The sequence below is a fragment of the Marmota monax genome, unplaced genomic scaffold (genome assembly GCF_021218885.2).
Source record: "Marmota monax isolate L192 unplaced genomic scaffold, Marmota_monax_Labrador192_F-V1.1 WCK01_AAM20220418_F8-fsc00145, whole genome shotgun sequence".
NCBI lineage: Eukaryota > Metazoa > Chordata > Mammalia > Rodentia > Sciuridae > Marmota > Marmota monax.
The window spans coordinates 5,081,365-5,101,885 of NW_026695201.1; the positions used below are offsets into that span (position 1 = coordinate 5,081,365).

General features: G+C 33.2%; 2 protein-coding genes across 3 annotated transcripts in view; both read left to right on the top strand.

Annotated features, from left to right (window-relative positions):
- Atf6 (activating transcription factor 6) overlaps window positions 1-20,521 on the top strand; it is a 238,101-nt gene that overhangs the window by 131,813 nt on the left and 85,767 nt on the right. The window lies entirely within an intron of this gene.
- Window positions 9,729-14,437, top strand: LOC124082512 (proteasome activator complex subunit 3-like). The gene has a single exon (XM_058574129.1). The coding sequence runs from the start codon at window positions 11,287-11,289 to the stop codon at window positions 12,016-12,018; it is 732 nt and encodes a 243-aa protein (XP_058430112.1). The 5' UTR covers window positions 9,729-11,286; the 3' UTR covers window positions 12,019-14,437.

A 20,521-nucleotide genomic window follows, 5' to 3' on the forward strand; every position in this document is an offset into this window, starting at 1 on the left:
GGCAGTTTTGTAATTTAAATTTAGTAATAATTTATGCAGTGTACAATATGTCATTCTTTAATCCTTACAATATTCCTATGAGACAGGTAGAATTATTATTCTCATTTTATAGATGGAGAAACTGAGGCACAGAATTCATTAATTTTTCTATTTTGACATAGGTTGAAAGTGGCAGAACCAAGATTTGATCTAAAATAAGTATTGCACCACTGTTTCATTTCCCTGCGTTGCCTGTATAAAACTTTTATATACAAATGTCATACCTTTTAAAGGCATCAACTTGGAGTTTAATTTCATTGCTCTGTTCAAAACATGTTTTGAGTTCCTTTGGGTTTATTTTTCAATGAGAATGAGACCAAGACAAAGCCCTGTGGAAAACAAAGCCGAAGGCCATTTAAGGAAATAGTGTGGGAGGAACAAGAATTAACAGGTAAATACAGAGGAAATTATTAGAGATATTGAAGGAGAATTGGAAGAAGGGGAAAAAAATCAACCTGTTTATTTTATTTTAAAATGTGGAGTCAAGGAAGAAGAGTTCAAATGTAGGTGATCAGCACTATCAGATGTTACAGAGCTCTCTGAGAATGAGAAATGAAAAATACCATTTGGTTTTTGTAAACATAGAAATCATTGGTGACTTGAGATCACATTTATGGTAGGGTAATCAGAACAGAATCCCAACTAAAGACAGAAGAGAACAGGAGAGAAATTAGATGGAGAGTTTGGTAAATTTGACCCTTAAAGGAAGAAGAGATAGCCTAGATATAATTAAAGGGAAGAGAACTGAGGATTTATGTGTCTGTTTTAAAGACAGGAGCGCTATAAAGGTAGAGTGTTAGATAAAGAGACTATTATGATTGGTTTACATACATGTAAATGTAAGAATAGAGCTGTTTTATCCTTGACTAATGTTCTGAAGGAAAATAAATAAGTCAGTGTTTGTTCTTCATCTGTATTAATGTTTTTCTGTTTAAAACAAAGCATGGAGAAAGTTGAAGAACAATTTTTGATAGTTTATTTGAAGTAGTACTACAAAGAAAAATGAAAGAGCATATGGATCTAAAACCAGATTTACAAAAATAGAATAATATTTAAAGTGTTCCTTGAGAATCAAAAGTTTTCCAAATCTTGAAAATGGAGGTGGTTTTTAATAATGGCAATGAGTTTTAAAAATATAAAAGTTGATAGAACTGTTTCTAATTAAATTTATTTATAAATAGTCTTAGAATTTTTTCTCATATAAAGAAACTAGCAAAGTAGTCTATTAAATCATTTTACATTTAAAAAGAAATTGTTACAAGTTTTTGATGATGTCACAAAACTTAACTATGGAGGGAGCAATTATTATAGTTAGAAAAACTTGATAATTTATGATCTGACTCATGATTAAGGTCTGAAACACTCATGTCATTTCCTTTCCTTCCCCTATATGCAATGACTTGTTCATTTTGGATCCTGAGTTGTTTAACTTTTGACATTAGCAAATCTGAACACTGACACTTAGTGGTTTTTCCTGAAAAATCTTAAGGCTAATGATTGTGTGATATTTATTTTAACACATTGCTGGTAATCCACAATGGAACTCTTTTTGGGGTAGACTTTGAGGTTGTGTATAATCCATAATATGGATATCACACTTTAAGCCAGCAGGATGGATGATTAGCTGCGAGTAGAAGAGAATACGTATGTGTTAAAAAATACCTTTATTTTTTAATATTTTAAAAATTGTAGATGGACACAATAGCTTTTATTTATTTATTTATTTTTATAAATAAATAAATACTTATGGAACCTCAGTTCCAACTGTTGGAAACTGGAAAATTTATAAAAACTTGTAGAATAAATTACCATTTGTAAAACCATTTGTCATGGTCTTTGTCATTCTCAAATAAAACTTTAATTTTGTGCTGTTATAATCAGTAACATTTGAACATTTAGTGTTGTTCTTGAATTTCTATTCCATTAACTAATGAGGAGTTAGGAACTATAATTCTGTGTATCCAAGAATAAAATATATGGCTGATCTGAATTTAATTCTTTGCTACATGAAGTAAAGATTCATTATTTAATATAACTTATAATTAAAATTAATAGTAAAATTTTATATGCCATGCCAATGCTGTGTATTCTTTAAAGTAAAGGTTAGGGGTTTTTTTGTTTTTTTTTTTTTTAAATTTTTTTAGAAAACAGATATTTTTGAGATATATAAAAATAGTATTTAACTGTGCATTTTATAAGTTTGGACAAGTATATGTCTGTGAAACTATCACCATAGTCAAAATAATTAGCATGTCCATCATTCCCAGAAGTTTTTGATTTCTTCATATCCTTCTTGTTCATTACTGTCCTCTGTCACCAGGCAATCACCCTTCATTCTGTTACTATAGTTTACATTTTTTAGAATTTTGTGTAAAAGGATATACATATTCTTCCAGAATAATTATCTTGAGATTTATCTACATGGTTGCATTTCTTAGCTGTTTTGGTATAGTGTTTCTAATTTGTTTCTTCATTCATTTTACAACTTTTGGCTACTACATATAAAACTATTATGAATATCTATAAGTCTTTGTAAAGAATATGTGCTTTCATTTGTGTAAATATGTAGAACTGGAATGGCTGGGTTATGTAGTAAGTATATATTTAAGAAACTGCCAAACTATTCCCCAAAGTGGTTGTACATTTTACATTACCACCAGCAGTTTATGTGAGTTCCAGTGCCTCCATACCCTGGCCAACACTGACATAGCCAGTCTTTTAGATTTTAGGGATTCTAAAAGGTGTGTAGTAATATCTCATTGTGGCTTTAATTTTAAATTATTAACATTTCCCTAATGATTAATAATTTTGACTATCCTTTTATGTGCTTATTTGCCATCTATATATCATCTTTGGAGAAGTGTCTGTTCAAATCTTTTGTTCATTTCTTAAAATTGACTTATTTTCTTATAATTGATTTGGGACTTATTTTTGTTCATTTGTTTGTTTTGTCCTGTTTTGTTTTAGCAGCTTGAATCAAAACCCATTTAGTATTTCACAGTTTCTGTGGATCAGGAAGCCAGGCACAGCTTTTGAGTTTTCTATTGCAGGGTTTAATCTAGGGGGTACAATCTCATTTCAAGATTCAACCAGGGAAGGATCCACTCCTAAATTCACATGATTGTCAGAATTTAGCTCCTTGTGGGATGTTGGACTGTTTTTTGCTATCAGTTGGAGATTTCTCAGTTCCTTCTTCCTGGGTCTCTTCAAAAATCAGCTCACAACATGGCAAACAGCTTCACTGAAGCCAGCAGGGGCATGTTGGTGCATTCCTGTAATTCAGTTACTCAGAAGGATGAGGCAGGAGGATCATAAGTTTGAGGCCAATCTGGGCAACTTAGCAAGACCCTGTTTAAAAATAAAATATATAACTCAGAGGTAGAACCCTCTTGGTTCCATCCCAAGTAATCTCCCCAAACAAACAACAACAACAACAAATGCAAGGAAGTGTTTATGTCTGGTAGTTTATTATAATTACAAAGGATTCTGATGAACAATCATGTGGGAGAGACACACAGGACAAAATATGTAGGCGGAGCATGAAGCTTCCTGGCATTTCCATGTGTTCAGCAATCCATAATCTTTGAAAGTTCTTTTTATATTCCAGATACAAGTCTTTTATCAAATATGTGATTTGGAAATATTTTCTCCTGATTTTTTTACTTGTCTTTTAATTTCCTTATCACTGTTTTTTAAATAGAAGAAAAATTTAATTTTGATGAAGTCTAATTTGTCAGCTTTTTCTTTATGGATTGTGTTTTTGTTCTCTTAAGAAATACTTTGGGGGCAGGAATGATGGTGGGATGAGATGAACTTCATTACCCTAGGTACTGCACATGTGGTGCAACTTTACATTGTGTATAACCAGAGAAATGGAAAGTTGTACTCCACTTATGTATAATGAATTGAAATATATTCTGCTATCATATAACTAATTAGAACAGTTTTTTTTTCTGTAAATTAAAAAAAAGAAATATTTGTCTAACTCAAGGTCACAAAGATTTTTCTCTCATGCTTTTTATTTTAAAACTTTTATGGTTTTACCTTTTATATTCAGGTCTGTGATCCATGAGTTAATTTTTTATATGGTTCTAGGTATGGATCAGAGTTCACTTTTGCTTATGAATATACAGTATTGTATGATATTCAGTACTGTGTTTTCATCCAATAGCTTTTTTTATATTCATCCAATATCTTCTAAAGGAAAAATTAAAGCAAAGCCAAGTTAAAAAGATTATACCAGGTTGTCCGTTTTCCTTGGTTATCCTTGTAAGTTTGCACATTTTGCTGTAACTTTGTAAAACAGTATTCTGTGATTGAACTTCTTTAATCTCCAACTTCCAGTCCTTGTACTTAACCAATGAAATGTTATTTATATGTTCTCTGGGAGCATAACATATACTATAGATAATTATAGCAAAAATGTAATGGGTAGCGAAAGATATTGCCAAACCAAAATTCTGAGGACCAGACAAGACACACATGTGCCTGGATAGATCAGTGCTAGGAAACCCAGAAAAGTAGTGAAAGAGGAACTAAATATAAGGTTCTTATAAGAAATGTCTGCTACTTGTTTAGTGGTTTGTTTTCCTTAATTTAGTTTAAAAAAAGCTTTATTATCAGACTTAGAATGAATCTTTTAAAAATGTATATTATATATTTATACATATGTATATATTCAATGCATTGGCTTAAAGAGTTAAAAAAAGTAAAAAGTATAGTTTTTTTCTATAGCATTTTGCAGTCTTATTTAGAAATTAAAAAAAAAGTTTTTCCATTCAGCTGTGAGTCAGCTTTTAGTTTAGTGGGGAAAAAATGAAATTTGGTGGGGGGGCGTGGCTGATGCAGCATTTTTTCTGTAGACAATCATATAACATTGGCTTTGGAGTCATATAAATCTAGATTTTTATCCAGCATTGTTCTACTACTTACAAAAACTTAAAAACTTTAGGGATATACTATTCAGAGCCTCAGTGTTTTTACCTCTAATACAGTATATATAAATAGTTACCTCTTCCTGGCTTGTTGAGAAGTCTGAATGAAATATTAAACCAAGTACTGACATAGTTCTTAAAACATAGTAGGTATTCAATACATTGTTTATTTCTCTACCTTCAGTGAATTGACCTTTGAAGCATAGGGCTACTATATGAAGAACTCATAAATGATTAGGGGAGAGTTTTTACAGGAAAGGTTATCAGAAATTTGAAAGGAACAGCTCTTTCCAAACAGAAAGATAGCTAGAATCTTTTTCAGTAGTCTGTAACTTCTTCTAGTAGTCTTTCGAAAAAGTGATTTTGGAGTTTTTAAAATGTTTCTTGTATTGATTCTAATTCAACATTTGTTTCACATGGTGTCTACAGAAAGTCTAGAAGTATTACAGTATCACAGAAAACTGAGTAACAGCAGATATAAGTTTTCAGGGTTTATTCAATTAACTAGATCACATTCATTTGATCACATCACATTCATTAAGTGACATCAGATGACAATTGGAAGAAACCCTGTAGTCTTTTTTTTAAAAAATATTTTCTTAGTTGTAGATAGACACAATACCTTTATTTATTTATTCATTCATTCATTCATTCAAATATGGTGCTGAGAATTGATTACAGGGCCTCACACATGCGAGGCAAGTACTTTACCATGAGCCACAATCCCGTATTGACATTAGATAGGAGCCACATGACATGTGTCTTGAGTTCATCCAGAAGATGTAATAAACACTGTATTTATTTGTACCACAATGCCAACTTTTATAGTTTTCTTTGAAATATTAATAACTTACACACATAATCATGTAGGTTTTAAAAAACTACATCAGCATAGGTTTCATAATTGTTAAATAGATATAATTGCACAAGGTTTTGAGTCTATTTTTTTTCAAGAGTCTTATTTCTTATTTGCAGATAATCTGTTACCTGACATATTTATATAAGTTCACAGGTTATTAAGAAGATTAAAAATTAATAAGATAATTTGAATTCAGATTATAAAATAGTTAAAGTCTATTCTGATGAAGCAATTTAACTTAGTCTTGAGGCTTTGGGTCTGCTTTCTAGTTACAAAATTTATTTTTTAGTAAAATATTTAAGTATATATAATTACCTATTAGGTTGCTGGTTATTTAAAAGGTACTGTTTTCTTAGTATTTTTTGCCAATATTTGTCTTATGGGGACCAAAAAAATTCAAAATAAATTGTTTATTTGTAATTTTTTATCTTTAGTTCAGTTTTATGCAGTTGAACTTGGTTCTAAAATAGAAAATTTGGGAGGCATATTTTCCATCTACCAAAATGTGAATCTTCATTTTATTTTGAAATAAACACTTCTGTTTTAAGAATGTGAATGGTAGTAGTAAATGCCAAACTCTCCCTCCCAATTTTTTAAACTACTGGTACCTTTTTTATTTAAGAGAAAACATAAATATGAGATATTTTCAGATCATAAAAGGTTTCTTTTTTCGAACCTTTTAAGAATGGATTTCATTATTCAAAAAACTATAGTCATTCTAAGTTGTGACTGCCTTTTTAAAATACCCCCCCCCACCACCACCCCACACCCCTGCCCTCCACCGCCCCCCACACACACACAGGGAAATCTTTTCCAACTGTGACTGTTCCCAAAGAATTATTTAATCGAGATTTAGTCAATTCTATTGTGGTTATTCCAACAAAGTTTCACTGAGTAGCCATTATGTTCCTGGATGCTCTCTCTGAAAAGAATCTGGCAATGGACAAAAACAATCCCTTATTTTTCAAAAGCTTACAGTCTAGAGACAGACACTAAACTAAACATACAAATAAATATGTAATGAAATATCAGTTTGTGATAAGTGTTAAGAAAGAAAATCAGAGTAAGAGGCCAGAGTGATTTTAAATGAACACTGAGAAATTACAGGTTTTTTCATTTGAAACATGAATTTTTGGGCTTGTCTTTTAAACTTTGCTTTTGTCTGTTTCTTGGTGAGATTTTCTAAAAGAAATTAAGAATTCACTGTACATATTTCATATACTAATTTAAAAATCTAGCTCCAACTAGTGAATTTAGCATTTACCAAAGGAGATGTCTATAGAGGAATAAAATCTTTAGTTAATCACTACTTTACTTTTAGCAGTAAAGTCTGCAGCTCATGAAATTTATAATTCTGGAGTGGTTTCAGCTTGCACCAGCCCCTGGGGAGCCTGTTGATACGGCACTGAGTTACAGGTTATTATTCAGCTGTAGAAGTTTAATGCTTAGACATTTTTTTTTTTAAATCTTCCTTTCTCAGTCAGTTGAAATCTTGTATTTTTGCCAAATAAAACAAATCTCATACTAATAAGAAGCTAAAAATAAACAGTAGGAGCATGAGTCAGAACCAGCATCACCGTATTCCTTCTGTGTACCTCTCTGGTACTCCGCAATATGTTCATTTTGCACAAACATGAATTACTACATAACTACTGTTTTACAGATGAACATTGATAATTTAAGTGAGGTCTATTTTTTAGAAGAAAGTAATACTGTAACTGAATAGTAACTGGTAGAATTCTGGCCTATTACCAGAATGTGAAAGCAGAATGTGAAGCTCTGCATGCAATTGATGAAAGAAAAAAAGAAATATATTTCCTACTTTTCTGTTGAAAGCCCTAAAGAGTTCAATCTGGATACTGCTCTTAGATCTCCAGAATGGATTTTTATATGATTTAGCATAATTCAGCAGTTTTTCAAGGGGGAAAAACCACCAGTAAGTTGCTCGAAAGTCCCGTCTCTTCTGCTCTTCAGGTCCTATCTGCGAAAATCTTATCCTGTCTTGCTTTATTGTTTTATTCATGCAGTAAACTTTCATTGAACACATACTGTTACCAGACACTGTGCTACCATAGAATATATAAAAACAAGCTAAAATCTTTGTTCTCAGGGAATTTAGAAAAGTGGCTCGTAAATCCAGAATTACAACATTTGGATAGTATCTGTAAAAAAAGATATAAAAACGAATGCCCCGAGATTACACATAAAACTACTACTGTTTATAAAGCACTTATTGTCCTTGATGTTTTATATAAGTTATTTCATTTAATCCTTTGAACAGCTTTATGAGGTCGATATTATTTAACTTGTGCCAGCAGCACTAACTTATCAAGGAAGGAGGAAGTGGTATCAGAGAATTGAAAAAACATTTCTTGAGTTGATTATGGAAGAATGAGTATGGTAGAGAGTGGGAAGAAGATGAGGCAGTGTGGCATTTCACACAGAGAGCTGCATATGTAAATGTGCAGGACTCTTGAGAGAACTGTTATTGGAAATAGAGTAGGTTCTGGGAAATAAATCATGGCAGGATCCAGAAAATGAAGGAGCTCATAGGCCATGACTAAGGAATTTGGTCCTTACCCTGTAGAAGACAGAAATATGATTAGAATTGCATTTCAGGAAGAAACTGTGTAATTGTTTGCACAAGGCATTTAGAAAGATTTTATTTTAAGGAAATAATTTCCTTTAATGGAAGAAATTCTCCTCAAGCACTGACTTATGTTTATCAAAGACAGCAAGTCCCTCTACATAATTTATTTCTGAATTTGCAGCAATCTAGGAGAAAGAATGAAGGAAGGGGAAGTGATTTATTTGTCAACCCTAGAAACTGGCTCTGTTAGGGTTTTTAACGATGACAGTGTAAAATTAAGCATTTTACAATATTTACTAGAGGGTATTCATAACTGGTAAATTAATTCACTGAGCTAGATAACTGAAGATCCATTGCAACTCAGAGGTAAAAAATTCTGTAAATACAAGAAGATAAATATTACTACCTACCAAAGTCTTAAGATTATCTGAATTTAGTCCTATTGATTATATCTCTCCTAAGTTTTATACACAGAGAAATCAGTGAAAAATGTATTTGAAGGATTAAATGCCAAACCATATTTCAAGCTTACATTTATGTACAGTAGTTGACACAACAACAGTTGCTTAGGATAGTTTTGAAAATGGAATTCACATATAGGACACAGAATTATTTCTTTACAGAGCATAATTTCAGAGTTGGGGGATATAAAAAAGGATAAATTAATCCATAAGTTTGGAAGTATTTCTAAAAAGAAGAGTGGTATGTTAGTTTCTGGCACCACTATATGATGAACCCTGCTGGTTGTGGAGAAAGGAGAAACTGATCTGAACAAGACCACACTCTACACAGCTGTCCCTGGCATTCTTCCACCTGTTAGAGCCCAGGATTAATTTCATGAGTTGAACCAAAGCATGAAACTGTATTATATAATTTTTAGAAAACAACTGCTGATTGCTGATAGTTGATGGGGGAAGAAAAATTAAGAGCTATAATTTTCCTACCAGCCATTATTCATGTTAACAAGGACTGGAAATATTATGAATGAATAAAACTCTTACATCAGATCAGAAAAAATAACAGCTGAATCCCCTAAAGGATTATATATTCTATTATCAGACATCTGAAGAAAATAATTCCATTTAAGTGGCTGCATTAATCAGCATGATAATATAAGTAGAAAGAATCTTGCCCATTTTTCTAAAACAGCAACTAGAAATATTTACTTTTTGAAAATAGAATAACCATTTGTTAAAACATATATATTATATATGTGTGTGTGTGTGTATATATATATATATATATATATATATATATATATATATAAAATGAGAATATTTTTATGTTCCCATGCTTTGCAGGAGTTTACAATCTTAACTGAAATGACAGCTACATATGAAACTAATTATACTAAAGCATATTTAAAATAATCTTTTTAAAGATTTAATAATATTAGTATAAAAGTCAAGGTCATGGACTTTGTGTTGTTGCACAGAACAAAAGGAAATATGTCAGAGGAAGAAAAAGGAATATAAATCAATTGTCTGAGATTTTTAGGTCATAGAATTTGTCCTAATTCCAGAAGCCTTTAGGGAAAAGGTAGTTACTTTTTATTTTGAAATAATTTCAAACTTACAGAAAAGTTATAATACTGAATTCCCATACCCCCTTTATTCAGATTCATCAGTTTTTGACATTTGCCCTCATTCTTTCTATACATACAACTTATTTTCCTGAGCCATCTTAGAATAGGTTAAATACAAAATACATCCTCTTCCTCCTCCTTATCTTCCTCCTCCTTGTCTTCCTCCTCCTTCTCCCCTTTCACCTTTCCTCCCACAGCTCCTTTTTTTTTTTTTTTTATTGTACTGGAAATAGATCCCAGGGGCACTCTACCACTGAGCTATATTCCCAGCCCCCTCTCCCTTTTATTAATTTTTATTTTGAGATGGGGTCTTGCTAAGTTGCTGAGGCCAGCCTCAAACTTGAGATCCTTCTGCCTCAGCCTCCTGAATCACTGGGATTGCATACTTTATTCTTTAATAACAGTAGTATGTATATTCTAAAAACAAAGGTGTTCATTCTGGAATCACAATATAGTTATCAAATTCAGGAAATATGACCTTGATACTCCAATCTAGCATCTGTATTTAAATTTTGTTAATTGTCCCCGAAAAGATGACGTTTTTGTTGTTGTTTGGTGCTGGGGATTGAACCCAGGGCCTCACCCACATGCTGTACCACTGAGCTACATTCCCAGCTAAAAAGATGAGTTTTAAGAAGAGTCATGTAACAATTTTTATAATTTAAACTTTAAAACTTGTGGGAATTAAGCCATAGAAGACCTCAGAAGTTTGGTAATGATTGAAAAAGTATTTAACAGGAAAGCATGAATGCGCAGGCTCAGATTACAATATAGATTGGATTTACCTGCCCTCATACGAGAGTTTAGTTCTGGAGAGCCCATTTGGTGAAGTAGTTCCTAGGAGGCTGTGTATTCTGGATGCAGGGACGGTGCATTTTGTTGAGCTTCCATGTAAAAAGTACACTGACTTGTCATTACCGGGTCTTTACAATACTTAAACGATCTTCTTTGGAACTTCTGTTTGTGTTCAGGCTTCCGGCCAGCTAGGCCAAGGTAGGGAGGGACAGCTTGGGGAAGCAGATCCTGCCATATATCCCCAACAACGTGGTCCCTGACGCCTTAGCAGCCAGACGTCTGAAATGTCGGTTCTCGGAGACTTTGCAGGACCTGCGACCCTTCCTCGTCCACCTAAGGCACCGTCGCAGGTGTGATTGGGCGCGGGCGCCAGACTCCGGACGTCATTTCCGGTTTGGTCTGTTGGGAGTTGGTGACCGCAGCCGAGGCCAAGTCCAGCCTGCCAAGGTTGTGTCAGCCCCAACACTGGACGCCTCTGGAAGCCATGGCTTCCCCGCTGAAGCTAGAGCAAGACGTGCAGGGGAAAGTAGATTCGTTCCGTGCCCGTATCGCACAGGAGGCCGAGGATCTGGTGTCCACCTTCTTCCCCCAGAAGTTGTCAGAGCTGGATAGCCGGGTCCAGGAGCTCCGGCTGCAAGACCTGTCCAGAATCCGTTCGGTGCCAGCCCCGGAGCCGCCCGCCACCCCAGACACCACGGGGGATGGTCCCAACCGGGATCCTCTGCCTCTGCAGACCCAGTATTCAGTCAAGGTGCCTGGTGGCGAGGGACGTCTTCTGAGGAGCAACCAGCATCTGGTGGAGCTGATTGAACGGGTAAAACCTGAGATTGAGCTGCTGAGAGAGAAATGCAACACTGTGCGGATGTGGGTGCAGCTGCTCATCCCGAAGGTGGAAGACGGCAATAACTTTGGAGTGTCTATCCAGGAAGACACCGTGGACCAGCTATGGACTGTGGAGAGCACAGCAGCCTCCTACCTACGCCGCTTCTCCACCTACTATAACACCCGGGCCAAACTGGTGTCCAAGATAGTGAAGTACCCCCAAGTGGAAGATTATCGCCGCACCGTAGCAGAGGTCGACGAAAACGAGTACTTGAGCGTACGACAGATCCTGCTGCATGTGCGGAACCAGTATGCCACCTTGCATGATGTGATCCTCAAAAATATTGAGAAAATCAAGACCCCTAGGAGCACCAACACCGACAACCTGTACTGAAGACCTTTCTCCACCCCTCTTTACTTCAGGAGTTGGCCTAGCTGTTAAGGCAGCTAGAAGGCTGGTTATTAACGACTCTACAGATGATCGAAATGACTGGAAACCTGTTACCATTTAGTTAGAATTTCATACAGCTATCCTCACACTGAATCCTCTTTTGGTATTATTTTTTATTTCCCTTTTGGGGTAGTATGGGGACAAACCATCTGGTAGAATGTGGTAAGGTTGTCCAAGGAGAAAGGACTGCCATTTTAAAAGCAGCTTTGTGGATGATTGTTGGCCAAGGTTTATTTATTATGGCATTGATGACATTGAATGGCTTCAGGGGTTCCTTATAAAGTTTAAAGGAGAGTTAAATGAAACTTTTCCTGAGCTTCTACTAAATGTTACTTTTTCAAAACTGAGAAATACTCCTTAACACCATAATTTTTTTTCCAAGAAGGGAGTTTAAAGAGACATGTTTAGGTCATTGTATGCCTCCAATTTAGCAGATTGAAATAAAACATGATTATATCATTTTATGATGGTCTGTTGTACTTATCTGAACTTTAATTTTCAGAAGTATGGGGTTCCCCTCCTCCTCAGTTGTACTCACACCCTTGATATTTTTCCATACTGATACATAAGAATAGATTCTAGTTCTCCTAAAGAAACGAACTTCCACCTTTCTTAGAATGAAGAGAAATCTGTGAACAAGGCTTTCTTACATAACCTTCTTCTGCATATACATTTATCTCAGAAATGCATGGTAAACCCTTCAAGTCTTAAATCACATTTACTTTTTAAAGCCCTTGTTAGAATTTCCCTCTCACATCGTATTGGTCATTCTTTCAATATAAATGTGACTGGTTCTTCTTCCATCTGCTTGCTTTGCTGTCTTGTTGAGGGGAAACCTGTTTATAGTTCTCAACAGTCACCTGTACTACTGGTATTTTTAAAGTTAAGCATTTACAGATTTCATTTACAGGTAAGGTAAAGTACTGTTCTGTGAGCCATGTTATGCACCATGGAGAATTTGGGGGCTTATAATGTGATGTGATGAATTAGTCCTTTTTCCAAAAAGGTTTTGTTCAGAGTTTCATCTTTTTTGATGATAAAAGTAATTTAGTCACTTGAAATATATTTATTCAAAACACCATTGTCTCAGTGTAATTTGAGGATATTGACCACTCAACACTATCCATGAAAATTATAAATTTTTATCTATAGTTATACCAAGTTTGATAAGAGGGTGAGTATGAGTTAATTTTTGATGTCTTTTAGTTTATAGGGATGAGATTATTTCTATGCATAATTGACAGCTTCATCTCTTTTTCACATTTAACTAACTAGACTGTGCTCTGAATTCTCATGATATTTTTAAGACTATATATAAAAAGGTATATCCTTAATCTTTTAATATATTTTGTAATAATATTTGCAAGCAACAATTTACTTCTCACATGAACTTTTTGTAGGAAAATTATGGAGAGTAAACTTATATTTTTGTAAGAAATGAGAATATATTTTCCAATGAAATTTTTTTTCTACATAAGACCTTGTAAAACAAGGTGACCATATAAGAATCAGAGTCTAGTATCTATTATTAAATCATTTGTAATTCCACTTTTTATTTTCCTTTATAGAATATCTTTGTAAGGATAGAACAAGATGATTTCTTGCTGTAAATGAAATTAGCCTGATATCTTGCTATAACATGACTATATTATCTTTTTTTAAAAAAAAACTGATTCTAAGAATTCTCCTTCCCCACTACCAATTTCCCCATTTAATAAGATAAATCACTTTTGAATGAGACTTTTTTCCTTTCAGAGGGTCTTCAGAAATATGTTTTGGTTACCAAGGGTGAAAAACAACATGAATCTTGCTTGTGCAGACTTGACTCTAAAAGCTGCTGTAAAAATGATTTCCTACTTAGCAACAAGAATTTTTTGACGTGTAAAGCTAAGGTGTATTCTTTTGCATGTTTTTTTAAAAAATAAATATTTCTGAGTTTGAACCCATTATTGGTGGGTGGTTTTTTTGGTTATTCTAAGGGAGTAGTGACACTCATAGTTTTTCTGAGGCAATGTCATTATCTGTCCAGAAAGTATCTGATTCCTGGAATTTCATTTGCTTTTTCACTTTCTTGTCTGTGTCACCTGAAGGAATAAAAAAGGAATATATTTCTCCATGAACAAGGAGAATTAATTTGAGACACAAAATTGTTTTAATCACCATTTAAAAATTTTTATCTATAGTTATACCCAGAAAATGTACTTTATACTTTGGGCCATACTAAAATGCATATGAATATTTGCCTATTCTAAACCATGGAAATTGAAAAAAAAATTGTAAGCTGGCTTAGTGGAAAGTTTATTTTTAAAGTAAACTTCCCAAATATGAAAACAAGGTAAAACAGGTTTATTCTTTATATATATATATATATATATATATATATATATATATATATATATATATATTCATTCAGATGTATTCTTAAAAAAATACCAAAAAAATGACCAAAAAAAAAAAAAAAAGGATTCCCTAATAGACATCTTGCTTGCATTTCACCTCTGCCTCCCAAGAGTTCTCTTTATTTCCCTTCTAAGGTTTATACTTGATTCAGAAAAGTGCCAGGAATTTCATCATTTGAATGGCATTTAGTTGTTCACAAGTGTGAAATGGACTATGTAAGGAGCATCTAAGTGTTGCTTCATTTTTCAACTAACAGTAATCCTCTATGGTTTTAAAAGATCTGTTCTTTGCATAATAGCAATCATCTTTGTGCTGTTCTTTTTACTCTTAAACTATTAAACGCTAAGCCAGACTGAAATAAATTGTTTCTAATCCCAGGCATTCCTTTTACTAAGAAAATATCCAAGTACTTTGTATTAAAGATTTCTGGTATTTACATTTTGCTTCCTGCTCTAACACTGTATCAAACTAAATTGATGGTGGAATGCAAAGTCCCTACTTTGCAAAAATGAATCCCTTTGTGATTTTCCCCTTTCTCGAAAATGGTTGGAAAAGCTTTTATAGTAATAAGCCTATTTTAGAATTAATGTTAAAACATGGTATCCATTATGAATCAGTTCTCTGTTATTTGAGTAGAGATTTAAAGCCTGTTTTGTCCCTTTTAATAAGACAACTGAAAAGAGGAGGAGAAATAATATGCATTGTATGTTTACGAAGTAGGTTTACATTGAAGAAAACTTCAGAAATGAAAAGACCTGCCATGTTCATGGATAGGCAGAATTAATGTTGTTAAAATGGCCATTCTACCAAAAGCAATATACATATTCAGTGCAATCCCCATCAAAATACCAGTGATATTCTTCATGAAATTTTTTTAAAAGTCCTAAAATTCATTTGAAAGAAAGACTGATAAGAGCCAAAGCAATTCTAAGCCAAAAAAGCAATGCTAGAGGCCATAATACCTGACTTCGGATTATAATATGGAGCTATAGTAACAAAAACTGCATGGTACTGGCATAAAAACATACATAGATCAGTGGTACAGAACAGAAGACACAGAGACAGACCCATACATCTATCATCATCTGATCCTTGGCAAAGGTGAAAAAACATACATTGGAGAAAAGAGCTCTTTTAAGAAATGGTGCTGAGACAACTGGTTATCCATATGTAGAAGAATGAAACTAGACCCTTATTTCTCAGCCTGCACAAAAATCAACTCAAAATGGATCAAACACCTTGGAATTAGACCAGAAACTATGCAACTTCTAGAATAAATAAAGTAGGGTCAGGAGGCTGGGGCTGTAGCTCAGTGATACAGTGCTTGCCTAGTGTGTATGAAGCACTGGGTTCAATCCTCAATACCACATAAAAAATAAACAAATAAAATAAAGGCATTGTGTCCATCTACAACTAAAAATATATTTTTAAAAAATGTAGGGTCAACATTCCAGGGCTCCTAAAGTTAATAAATGGGATGGTGTCAAATTAAAAAGCTCTGCACAACAAAGGAAACAATTTGGAATGTGAAGAGAGAACCTAAAGAACCTGAGGAAATCTTTGCTAGTTACTCTTCTGACAGAGGATTAACATCTAGAAGATATAAAGGAAGAAAAAACTTTACACCAAAAATCAAATAACCCAGTTAATGAATGGGCAGGTGAATTAAACAGACACTTCTCAGAAGAAATACAAATGGCCAACAGATATATAAAAAAAGTTCAACATTATTAGCAATTAGAGAAATACAAATCAAAACCATACTAAGAATCATCTCACACCAGTCATAACGGCAATCATCAAAAATACAAATAATAATAAATGCTGGAGAGGATGTGAAGAAAAAGGACCTTTTACATTGTTGGTAGGACTGTAAATTAGTATAAGCACTACGGAAATCAGTATGGAGGTTTCCTAAAAGACTAGGCATTGCATCACCATATGTCCCAGCTATACCACTCTTCCATATTTATCCTAAAGAATTAAAGTCATCAAGTATCACTATGTATCATCATAGTGATATATGCATACCCATGTTTATGGCAGCACCAATCTAGTCTATCAACAGTTGAATGGATAAAGAGAAAATCAATGTGTATACACACACACACACACACACACAATGGAATTTTATTCAGCCATAAAGAAAATTGAAATTATATCATTTGCAGGAAAATAGGTAGAACTAGAGACCATTATGTTGAGCAAAATAAGTCAAACTTAGAAGGTCAAGGGTCCAAGAGTCTTAAGTTTTCTTTCATATATGGAAGCTAGAGAGGAAAAGGAAAAGAAAGTGGGGGTTGGGGGCCTCATGAAAATCAAAGGGAGATCAGTAGAGGAAAGGGACCAGTGTGTGGGACGTAGGGTTGAAGGGGGAAATGCTGGGGAGTGATATTGCCCAAATTGTTAAATTGTGTGCATGTTCAAATATGTAACAGGTCCCACCCATCATTATATACAACTATAATGCACCAGTAAAAATGTGGAGAAAAATTGTTTTTAAAAATCATTTTGGAATTAAATAATTTTAGTTTTAAATTCTCTGTAATTCATGAAAGTCACTAAAATTTGATTGGAAACTCTAAGATTAGTCAATCTGTATTTTTTTTTTAAATTTATTGCTATTTTATAATTTTACATAATAATGGGATTCATTAAGTGTGTTATAATTATAATGCAAAAGCAGAAATTATTGTGTTATATTTGTATATGGTTTTTAGAATGTAGTGAAATACCTTTCCATGCTTGATCTTAGCCAAAAAGCTGAAAGGCAGTGGAATAACTTTCTTAAACCACATAAATGGTGTTAGAGTCACAATTTTAAAGTTGTTCTTAAGCTTTTGAGTTTTGAGTTTTAAAAATTCCACAATTGTTTATATACATTTTGTATCAGAGACAACACTTTTTGTAGTTTCTATGAGGTTTACATATTCCTATAGATCTCTTACCAAATGATTTGAATAATTAACAGATAACTAGGTGATCAATTTAAAATATTTGTTTTGTTTTTAATTTCAAAAGGACTGTCTCACTGCTTAGAAATTTGAAATATCAAAAAGGAGAACTCACCCATAGCATACTAGTCTAACAAAAATATTGAAATTTATGTGTTTCACTTATTTTAAAGGATGTATATATGTTTTTACATCATATCAATTTAACATGCATACTTTTGTAAAGGATAAGCATATTTTAGTTTGTTTTAATATTATAATTTTATTTGACTGATATCTTCAGATTCAGATAACAATAGATAAGTCCCCATCCATTCTGTCTTCCAAAGATTCTTAAGGTTCTGTTCCCTAATTGTGAGAATATTTGTCTGCATCAGGATTTTGTTTTGTCTTTTTTAAAATTAAGAGTGAGAAAAATAGAAATAAATAAAATTAAGAGTGAGAAAAATAGAAATCAAGTGGTTGAAAGGACATGACTATAAGAATATCCAGATAGATGAGGAATTACTATGTTGTTATTGTTGTGTGTGTGTTCACACACGAATTGAACCCAGGACATCTCATATGCAGGCAAACACTTTACCACTGCATTTTACTTCCATCCCTATTCTACTTTTAAATTGGGCCTCCATAATTGGTTTAGCAATATATCTGTGTTCATTTTATTATTTCTTACCTACCTCCTGCTCGTCCTGAAAAAGCATTTAATCATCTGTATTAAAGATCTCCAACAAAGCAATCACATTTTCTTATACAGATCCCGTGAATTGTTCTGCTTATGTGATTTGGTATGAGTAGGAGGGAATCTGACTTCTGTCAACATTTAAACATTTATGAAAAATGCTATTGTTCATTGACATCAAGGCATTTAAAAAAAAAAGTGGGGGGAGGGACCAAAACAAAAACAAAGGATCCAGTCAGTTAAAGAAACAGGTGCTGTTCTCTGCTCTCTGCATTCAAAAATTTTGCTGTCAAGATATAGATATATTTGCCTACCTTGAACTGAAATTATCTGTGGTAAACACAGTTTTATATAAGTTTCATTGTCTTTTCATCAACTGGTGTTTTTTCTTTGCTTTCTATACTTTGGTGAGTCTTCAAGGTCCGTCGTAGAATTTTATCACTGAGGCTTAGTGATCCCATTTATTCAAGTTTTCACATTTGACATTCAAATGTTTCACTAGTAAGCTGAACTCAGTGAATTCTCTTAAGTACCATCAGGAGAATTCTATTCCTTTCACAACCTGACCATTTATTTAGCTTTATTGTTTAATTTCATTTTGTAAAAAAGTTTTACATTGAAAATAATAACATTGCAATACTTTGAAAATAATAACATTATAATAACATCTAAAAATCTGATTCAGAAGTAGACAAAGGCCAAGTAACTTTTAATACTATTATACTATTTTTTAGCTTCTAATTAAAAAGTTTTCATATCACAGTAACCTAAATATTTTAAAATACTCTAGGCAGTTCTTTAGTATTCCCGGTGATTTCACTAAGTCTTTTCACCCTGCAACAGCTGCAAGTTATTCCAATTCAGTATAGATTGAATCCTCATTCTGTATAACTCCAGTTGAAAGCAACTCTCTTACCCCATTAACAGCCTCAATAATTCTCTATTACTTTTCTAACCAAGAGTTAGGGAGAAATAAGTTTAGTATATCAGAATGAAGAATTATGAAACTTTCTTTTTGAAACTGATTCTCTATGGTCATGAACATACTTCTTTATTTGCCCATGTGGATTTCTATATTTAAAAATTTAAGAGTTTCTTAAATACTTAAAAGTTAGTATATTAAATATTTTTAAAAGTTTTTTTAGGTTTATTAAGTCTTATTTGGTAATATAAAGACAACATTCTGGGTAAAATATTTCATAGATTTTAAACAGTACAATGAACTCAGCACTTCACTGTTATTCCTCTACTACTTCCATATTGGTAAACATTTTTCTGTGCTGTTTTTCTGCATTTTATGCTGTGGGATGGGCACAGAATTATTGAACCCATTACTTATATATTCCACAACTTACTCCAGTACATCTATTAGGCACCCATCCAACTGAACTGAAGAAACTTGAGACGTATGGTTACTTTCTGTGAGGGATAGTATTCGTTTAACAGATAACATGAAAAGATGCCTCTTAAAAAGCCATTGTTATGAACTTTTTGAGTTGGGGATTAATATTTTTGATAAGAACCCTGTGAGTCAAAGAATCTTCTGCATTTACACTTCGAGTCATCGTATGTGGTATTATGAGAAGTTGAAAGACCAATTAATGTGGTAGGTAGAATAAAAAATTATTCATGAATGCCATTTCTGTTTTAGAATTTAGTATTTAGTGTTCAGAAAGATTAAGAGTTCTGCATGTAGTGGCGCACACCTATAATTCCAGCAACTCAGGAGGCTAGAACTGTAAGTTTGAGACCAGCCTCAGCAATTTAGCTAGGCCCTAAGCAATTTAGTGAGATCCTGTCTCAAAATAAAAAAATTTTAAAAAATGAAAGGGGTGAAATGTTTCTCGTTCAATCCTTGGTACTAAAAAAAAAGAAGTGTATTGGCAACAAATTAAGCTGGAATAGTTTAATTAAAGCAGCAAATGATTACAGTTTATTGAAAGTATCTCCCTAGTGTTATTATAGTATGTGCTAATTGTTTTGATTTGTAAATACACACACACGCACACACACATGAAGTTATGTATTAACTGAAACATGCTCATTCTGTAAAACTTGTGGGCAAAAAACCTAATTATCTTCAGTTATACAAGAAAAAAATTTAAATTTGACTTTTGAAATTAAAAATTAAAGGATGATATTGGAAGAATGAAAATTTTGATAAAAGCAGAGGCTCTGGGGTCTGGGGATGTAGCTTAGTGGTGGAGTGCACATGGCCCTGGATTCAATCTCCAGCGCTAAAAAAAATTAAAAAAACAGGCCATGGGAACTGTAGTAGAAAGAAACATTATATTACTCATATTTCTTTTAGTTCTTCCATTCCTACCTCAGAAATCATTTAAATTTATCCAAAAAGGTGGAAATAAATTTGAGAGCGTTAGTATTATTTTACAGTAGTGCTACATTTGAC

What these genes read in the sequence shown, in the direction of transcription:
- LOC124082512 (XM_058574129.1), top strand. Translation starts at nt 11,287, where the DNA reads ATGGCTTCCCCGCTGAAGCTAGAGCAAGACGTGCAGGGGAAAGTAGAT.